Source organism: Leptinotarsa decemlineata, unplaced genomic scaffold (assembly GCF_025532065.1).
Source record: "Leptinotarsa decemlineata unplaced genomic scaffold, Ldec_3_MD MMD2_tig00000133_RagTag_RagTag, whole genome shotgun sequence".
Lineage (NCBI taxonomy): Eukaryota > Metazoa > Arthropoda > Insecta > Coleoptera > Chrysomelidae > Leptinotarsa > Leptinotarsa decemlineata.
The window spans coordinates 1117896-1127188 of NW_027412542.1; the positions used below are offsets into that span (position 1 = coordinate 1117896).

General features: G+C 37.4%; 1 protein-coding gene across 3 annotated transcripts in view; it reads left to right on the top strand.

Annotated features, from left to right (window-relative positions):
- The window catches only part of Nep1 (M13 family metallopeptidase neprilysin 1), a 32602-nt gene extending 24250 nt beyond the window's left edge, over window positions 1-8352 (top strand). For all 3 annotated transcript variants that reach the window (XM_074172486.1, XM_023162853.2, XM_074172487.1), the window contains exons 10-14: window positions 709-891; window positions 4696-4858; window positions 4912-5031; window positions 7438-7634; window positions 7688-8352. In XM_074172486.1, coding sequence (XP_074028587.1) covers window positions 709-891; window positions 4696-4858; window positions 4912-5031; window positions 7438-7634; window positions 7688-7960 — 936 coding nt within the window. In that variant the 3' untranslated portion in view covers window positions 7961-8352. The remainder of the gene's footprint in view (window positions 1-708; window positions 892-4695; window positions 4859-4911; window positions 5032-7437; window positions 7635-7687) is intronic.
- The last annotated feature ends 941 nt before the right edge of the window (window positions 8353-9293 follow it).

Here is a 9293-nt window from a genome sequence, read left to right on the forward strand (position 1 = left end):
GTTGCGTCAAATCTTATTTTGCAACTTGTCAAAATTACATCAAGCATTTTAGGCATTTGGAATAAAAGTGGTAGTTAGAAAAACCTTTTCGAAAAGCTTCTCGTTTTGGATATTTCGATGAATAACCACACTTTAGAATTTTTTTCCGCGAAAAAAAATCAAAATTTGGCAAGTACCTAATGCAAATCACGCGATAAATATTCTTTTGGTGATTTTTCATCTCGATCGAAACAGAAATTGTAGATTTCGAATATAGCTATTGATAAAAATATCTCAAATGAGACAAATTTTACTGGCCACTCTGTATAGAGTGGTTTTCAATCTTGACTATTTCCAGGCACTTAAGAAGTTCATTGAACAATTTTTATGTGGAGACTGACTGAAACGCATCAAGCATTATTTCGTGAATATTTCGGCTCACATGTAAAAAAATGAAGATCATCAGTATTTCTAATGTAAAGTTTGTATAATTCAATCTGTTTAAAAAAATCTGTTTTTCCGTTAACCAGCTGTCGCACCCCTACGAACGATAAGCCTCAGAAGTCGAAACTTGTGTGAGCTAAGGATTAACGAGGTCTTGCCTTTTAATGTGTGATTCCCAACACGGTTCGATTATGCAATCTTTGATGAGTTGGGATAGATATATAATGATCAAGTCATTTCATTGTTAAAGAATGTATTTAATTTTAAATTCGTTTTTATTTTCAGGAAACTGCTTTGCAAATGATACATACAATTAGAGAAGCATTCAATGAATTATTAACTGAAAATCATTGGATGGATGACGAGACTAGAGCTGTTGCTAAAGAAAAAGCTGATGCTATGAATGAAAGGATCGGCTATCCCAAATTGATAACTGATAAAGATGAACTGTACAAAGAATATGCGGGTGTGAGTATACTCCATTAGCTCTGACCTTTGATATTTGAAATGTATTCCAATTCACCAATTATACGGTTATTAATACAGAAGTGTTGAAGTATGTCTCAGGAATACATAATAGCAGGGAAGCCCACGATGCAAAATTGGGATTTACTCGAGCGTCATTGATACATATTATTAGGTTGCAAAGCTTAGATGATAAGAAGAAAAAAATGTTATATAATATATACCTTTTCATCGGTAGGGAAAGCGGCTATAGATTTTTAAATATGTAAAAAAATACTGTTGCATGGACATACTCGAGCGCGTCAGATATTGATAGCATCAATGTCCTACATATTTTTAATAATGTTGGTATGTTAATCTGATCGTTTGCATGATGTGGGTGGTTGTACGTAAGGGTTAAACGTGAAAAGAAAAATAAAATGTAATCGAGCGCGTTAGATTTTCTAAGGGGGTGTTAAGTGCAAAAAACTCTCATTCAATAATCTGACGATTTCGATCTGATGCAAACTCGCGGCCAATTCGCTATTTTAAAATACTCAAGCGCGTCAGATTAAGATATATATGGTTCATCTTTATGTTTTAGACGTGCTGTCTCATAATCTGACGATTATTTAGAGGGATTCGCTTAATCTGACAAAAACAATATTTTTTTAATTCATTGAACCTAATTAATTGAAAAGCTCAGATAAAATACTTGTATTTTTTATAATCAATTGATTAATTGATGAAGAAAAGAGAAATGAAACTTTCTATGTTTTTTACCATTTTTATTCGTAACTAACGTTACTGCAGTTTCGTCCTATAAGGACATTTTCAAACTTATATAATATATAAGGACATTTTTAAACTTATACAATATACTGTAGTTTCGTCCTATAAGGACATTTTCAAACTTATATATTGTATAAGTTTGAAAATGTCAATTTTCAAACTTATACAATATACTGTAGTTTCGTCCTCTAAGGACATTTTCAAACTTATATATTGTATAAGTTTGAAAATGTCCTTATAGGACGAAACTGCAGTAACGTTAGTTACAAATAAAAGTGGTAAAAAACATAGAAAGTTTAATTTCTCTTTTCTTCATTATGTTTTCCTACCACGTAGTATACTACATACTACATCCATCAATTAATTGATTAATTAATCATCATCTTCATCACGAACGAGTTTCAGTGATCAGCTGTGATGGCGTCATGGCAACAGAATTCAGAGTGAAGACGGAGTGAGAGAGTAATAGATAGAGAAAAAATTAATAGAGAATAGAGGAAATAGAAACTCGGAGAGGGAAATATAGGTATCGCACAGCTGCACGCAATAAACTTTATCGACGAATTTTTGTTATTTCGGCTTGCGGAAATCGTCAGATTATATAATTAACCGGGTACAAGGTATTCCCCTGTATATTAATCTGTCGCGCTTTAGTAAATCCCGAAATCCCCGCTTGGGCTCCCCTATTATAAATATTAGGTACATTCACACTCCAACATCGAATAAAATTTTGTGTTACCTGACAAAACTTCTGTGGAGTCGAATTGATTATCGAAATTGTAGTTTTACTGACGTCACTTGTAGGTATATAAAATATTAAAGTCTCACAGACCAAGCGAACGATTGATTCCAGTTCAGCTGTCTCTAATCTGTTCTCTCTCTCTTTCTCGAAAGTTTCAACTTAGTTATATTTCTGCTTTTGTATACCTATCTTTATTTCATATGAAAAATTTTCCTTCACCTCGTCTTCGTAGTTATTCCCGATTGCCGGATTATATCGTAGGATCTCATATTTGAGTGTTCGTTTTGTTAGTTTTTTTTTACAACCATATTACCGATCGCTGCCAATCTGATGAACCATTTCTCGCCAAAACTATCGTGTTCTCGTTATTTATTTTTCAGGTATTTCATCAATAAATAAATACATATTTTTGTGCCTTGATGAACAAGATACTCCATTTTAGCGATTGAACCTCTTAACAAAACAAATTGAAGTTGTAAAGGAAACACAGAAGAAAAAATGAACAAAACTTTCATCTTTATTTTGAATAACTTCTCAATAGCGAAGGTTCGTGTTCGAAATTACATGTCTCATGTCTTCAGGGTTTAAAGCATTCCATATTTCAGTGAAAACTCTCGCTAGCTCATTCAAATTATTGGGTAAACGTGTCCCAAATATTTTCTATAAGTTTCAGAGCCGTGCTGTTTGTTGGCCAAGTCATTCTCTCTATTACAATACCTGCTAAATAATCTTGAACAATCCGAACAACGTGAGGTCGAGCTTTATCCTACTGCGGCAAAAAATTGTCGCCAATATAGGGAGCAGAGAGCACACCAGGTTCATGCGAGCAGTCGAAGTAAATGCTACCCAAACCATAACCGATCCTCTTCCATACGAAGTCGTGTTCAAGAAGTTACATTGACCATATCTCACTATATCTCGTCGGTACAATCGTAGTTGTCTGTCTTAATTATGCAAACAAAATCTTGACTCATATAACTAAAGAACTCTTTCCCAGACTCCATCATTCGTCATTCGATATGTTCTCTTGCAAAATTCAACCTCACTCTATGGTGCTTTGGAATTAAAGCAGACCCTGGGGCGGTTATTCGAGGTGAGACTGGTGAGAGGATATGTTCAGCAGGTATCGACGGATAAAATCTGTTGAAATGTGGATTCTAGGTGTTTGCTGCAGAAGTATCTGTAGAAATCTACGGTTAAAAACCCATCTCAACGCAGAACGTCTTATCTGTATCTGTAGAGTAGGGCCACATATGTGTCCCATTGTACATTCTTCCAAGGAGTTGTCCTCCTAGATCAGCGTCCATCCTGTCCTTTTCAGGAAGGTGAACAGGTCACTAGGAGACATCTCCTTTATATTGGCAGGTGTAGGCCCAGACTTGCCGAACACACACTCTCTTTGACAACCTTGAGGTGTCCCACGGTGGCCTCCGCGAAGGTTTTAGAAGGTGCGGCGATATTACTGTCGTTGCACGGCTTCTTCAATCTTCTTGGAGTTCCTCCGTGGAGGTGCACAAGTTAGGGAGCTTCCCTGCAGGGGCAGCCGGTTCCTTGCCTTTATTCAAGGCGGATCTCTTGGCGCACGCTGCAGGAAGTGCCTTTGCTGTTGGAGGTGATCTGTTATGTCCAGTCTCATTCCAAGTGGTAGATTGGGGTGGACATTTCTGTTCATCCCCGGCCACCGCCTTAGATTGAGGTGAGCACTTCTGTGCAGCCTCGGGATTGGTTTTTGTTGTTTCTGTTGATTCGTTCATGTGTGTTCCCACGAGTAGCAAGGGAAGCACCCTGCGGCCATTCAGCTGTCAGCACGATTGCTTACACCTCAGCTTGGATAGGCTGGTCCACGGCGGCATTTTTTGCAAAGGCTTTTGGAGGGTTTTAGTTCCTGTCACCCTACTTTTTTATACCACTGACCAGGTGTCCGGCGACTCCGTACGTAAGACCACATTGGCTTCCCGGACAGGGCCTCCAGTCCCCTGTCCTTTCCCCTATCCGCCCGATAGGTAGCCCAACCCACGGGGCAGAACGTCTTGAATAACGGTTCTGAAACACAGTGATCACACGATTTGCCGGATACCGGATGTTCGGCCACCTTGCAGCCGAATATTCTGACGCCGACAAGTGAAACCGCTTACTACCACTTAATGTCCTTAATTGAAATTATTCAGTAAAAATAGTTTTATTTCTGATTAGATACCTACATAGATATAATTCTTACTGAAATGAAACAGAAAAATGAAACATCAAATTACCTACTCATTATTATTGTTACTAGTTTTCACTATTATTTCCAGCTGAATATAACAAAACTAGAATTTATGAAGAATATACTCAATATCCTCAAATTTGAAGCGACGCAGAATTTAGAGAAACTGAGGAAACCTGTTGATAAAGAAAAATGGTCTACAGAGCCAGCAATTGTGAATGCCTTTTACAACCCTAACAAAAACGATATTGGTAAGTTTGAAGAATATGCTACGTTCTTGAGTATATTTGAAGTTCATTTGCAGTATTTCCGGCTGGAATTTTGCAGCCATTATTTTATAGTCAACATTTTCCTAAATCGCTGAATTATGGCGGTATTGGTGTCGTTATTGGACACGAAATCACACACGGATTCGATGATAAAGGTAAGTACCTTATATTATAGAATTAATATGTATAAAACCAACTCATGTCCAAATATCACCACGAGTTGGAATTTAAAGATAACACGTTTCCAACGTAATTGTAGTAATCTAACGTCTGAATTGAAAGCAACCTTCACCCATCTGTTCAACTGATGAAAAAGATTTTACGTGAAAATTAGTTATGTTAAAAAATAAATGGCGAGTAGGTTGGCTCAAAAAAATCATGTCCATTATGTAAATTTTGACGGCCAAAAGTATGACGCCTTTAGAATATACAAACCTTAAATCAGCTATATTTCACATGGCCTAACTATTGTGTTAGTACGTATAAACAAATCGGTAAATATTAGTAATTTACATCCATTTGTTTGGTAAGTGAATCTCATACCAAAGTAGGCGCTGAAATTCACCAAACCTAAAAGAGCAAAATTTTTATGCGAGTAAAGATGTGCAACACAGAGGCCAAAGCGAACTGTCCTGTACGATAGAAAAGGACGCAACATTGCAGCTGGACGCGGTGCGTCCATCGAATGGAAGAAAATATGCATGCTAGTTGTTCGTGTAATTGAGAAGGATAGCGATAGACATTTTGGTTGGTCCTTCATTAACGGCAGAAACTTGACATGGACCTAGAAGTGAGTTTTTGTAATTAAATGAAAATCTCATAACACGACTTCATTGCACTCGAAATTTTTTATTTCAAAAAGCCAACAATTTTTGAAAGTTTCAATGTTAAAATCAATCACAGAGTCGTCCGAGTCACACATAAAACACTTTTTATCAATTTTTTTATTACGAAGTACTGATAATAAATAAAGATAAGTACATAGTACCAGGTTGTCTGAATTGCAATATGTGTTATTTGTACATGAATATTATTCGCGTACAAATAGAGACGCACTGCAGGCAGCTGCAATACAATGTAGCAGCCTGAACAATGTAGAAGTTACTCCTGACTGCAGTTAAAATATTTCAAATCAAAATGTTTTAGTTGAGATTAATGGTAAGAAAAAAAAATGTTTTTTTAGAATGAAAATAAATCGAGTTCGATAGTTTTAATAAAATTTTGGTAAAGAATCAACCCAACCCAAACATTGTTCCCACACACCAGAACTGCAGTACACTTCTCGACGCGCGTTTCACTAACCAAGTTTTAGAGTCACCACGTGATGAACTATGCTAAATCCCAATTTTAACTTCACCTATTTCTATGTAACGCCTATTTATATATCTGTATATACAGAAAGAAATCAGTACTTTTGGATATATTCGAGAATCAATAAAGATATTCACATACAAAATCACGATATGCTCCAATCAATAGTAGAGAAAAAACTTGGCGACAAAATAAAATCATCGAACCAAGAATTGCTTAGTTTGTTGACAGTGAAGTTCAAGAGAGATCGTTTGTTGAATAATGAATAGATGAAAAACTTTGGAGATGATTTACGAAGTATAGGAATGAAGGGTTGAAGGGTTTCACGGCTGGCGTCAATGTGTTGGTTGGTTTTCGGGTTTTGACGTGGTCTTCTTTGGTTATAACTAATTAATACAGTTTATTGTATGATTTTCACTATAAGAGGGTTTTACAAAAACCGCGACACGTTTCGCTATACAATAGATTTTTCAAGCTATTATTGTAGATCATGCCCGAAAGAAAGTAACGCTGGCCGCCACTGGTAACCATAAACCAAACGTGACGTAGCTAAGAGCGCGCGAATGTACGATGACACTCGAGAAGTAGCGAGAATAATGCTACCGATAGTGACGGAACTTTGGCGAAATTTCTACGATTTTCAAACGCTAGCGGCGGGCATATCGACACAGTCAAGTGGACGTTACAGTGCGGTAAGCGAAGTGATTTAGTAAGGCGATAGACCATTAAATGGTAATTGAAGTTTTAGTTGAAGTGTTTGTTGTATTTAAAGTGAAATAAAGGCAAGTTTGATTACTTAGTCTAGTCAATTATTGGTTAACCCACGGAAAAAAACGTAACACTATTGCAACTGCGGCAGCCATCTTCAGTGGCGTGGTCGAACGTATCAATTTTCAGTTGATACGTCACTGAAGATAACTGTTGCAGTTGAAACGTTTGGAGATTGTAACCGAAGAAAACCACGGCAATACCCGGAAACCAACCAAAAGATTTACGAAGTATTTGCAAAAGGAAATAAAACTTTTATTGTACTGGATATCATCTCCGACTCAATAAATAAAGCAAAAGTACTTTCGAACTTATTTACTAATAATTCTTCATTATTCCATCACATCTGATCGCGCCCTTTTTCGATCATTCTGAACGTTTTTACCATGGAGTTCCACATCTCACCCAAGTATTCAATCAATATTTACCGATTACATGAAAACATTGAAAATTTCAGAGAAAAGTATGTTATTATTTTTCAGGGAGGCAATTTGATAAATATGGAAACATGATGCAGTGGTGGAATAACGTTACCATAAAAGCCTTCAGAGAGAGAACACAGTGTATAATAGATCAATATTCCCGGTATAAAATCCAGGAAGTGGGTCTGTACGTTAATGGCAGGATGACGCAAGGAGAGAATATCGCAGATAATGGAGGCCTCAAACAGTCGTTTAGGGTTAGTTAACTCACCTATATCGTTTATTGAGTTCAATGAATAATATTTCACAGGCATATCGGAAATGGGTGTCCCAGCATGGAGAAGAGCCCGACTTGCCAGGACTCAACTTGACTCATGACCAGCTATTTTTCCTGAACTACGCTCAAATCTGGTGCGGCTCGATGAGGCCTGAAGACGCTCTAACAAAAGTTAGGTCAAGTGTTCATTCGCCTGGTCCCATTAGAGTTTTGGGGCCTTTATCAAACTCTAAAGACTTTGCTGAAGCTTACAAGTGCCCTATCGGGTCTCCTATGAACCCTAGCGATAAATGTAGTGTGTGGTAATATTACTAGGACTGGATTCAAATTGCACAAAAAATTTCAGTGCCTCAGCAGTATTAGATGAAGTGCAAATAATGTATTCAATTATAACGTGTGTCAAATTTAAAAGTTGTCAGCGGAAATATTAAGTCGAGTCTTGATTTTTTTTTCATTTCTATAATATTCCTACTGGATTTTTCTAATTTGACACACTATATATACATCCTATGATGTACGACGGCATGATTGTCTGAAAAATACCCGTTTTATTTTTCGGTATTCAGTGCTAACAACTGAAATATTTTTTCAACTCATTTTCACGTATAGTTGGCAGTTGAATGTACTCTGTTTATCAATGTTCCTTCAATTACTATTTAGATATAGTATATTCGCTATTAAACTTTACTTCTTTGTAATCTCGTATTTTCACTATTTTGAAAAGTTTCAATGGAGAGCCAACGTCAAAAATTTCCTGGTATAACTTAAGAACGTTCTAGATTTCTGAAACTCTGAGATGTAATCACAAAACTCTAAGAACCTTTTTAATAGAAACTTCAAGCAAACAGACTTTTCAAATACTATGAAGGCTGTCAAATGAATTGACCGACCAACAGCCATCTTAATTTCGGACAGTTTGGAGCCTGGCTCCCGTACACTCTCAACTAGAGTTTGTCAGAAGGACAAATGGGTTATAACTGATTACGAGATGACGGCATGAATGTCCTCAGACATCAGTACCACCCTTCACGGTGTACCCCTACCTGGCTGGCTTGAGATGAATAAAAATTGTTCATCTGTTAACGGGGGACATAAGGGCCTCATTCGACAGAGTGTCGGGGTCTTCTATATCGGGAGGGGTCGTCTACAGCATAATCTATAGCTTCCCTAACTAACGGATTTTCGTGAGTTTCCGCGCTATCAAAAACTCGGCGATTCCTCGACTGAATGGAAAGCAGCTGCAAATTTCTGCGGATAGCTTCATTCCGCACGAACCACGGAGCATTCACAATCATCCGTATTAGCTTATTTTGTACTCTCTCCAGAATTGAGATGTTAGACGGAGCCGCTGGTCCCCAGACGCCTTAAGCATACATGATGACAGGCTTGAACATCGTGTTGTAGATCATAAGCTTATTTTCAAGGCTCAGTTTAGATCGTCTGTTGATCAGAGGGTACAGACTTTTGATCCGACCCTCGATCTGTGCGGGTTCCAGGTGAGCCTACAGTCTATCAGAAAGAAGAATGAGATACTTTACCCGCACTTGCCAGTCGATCTCCCTTCCAGACATTCTCACTTTTCTGGCCGAAGAAGATATCGTTCTTCCCGTGGTTATAGCCTGAGTTTTATTCGGGTTTA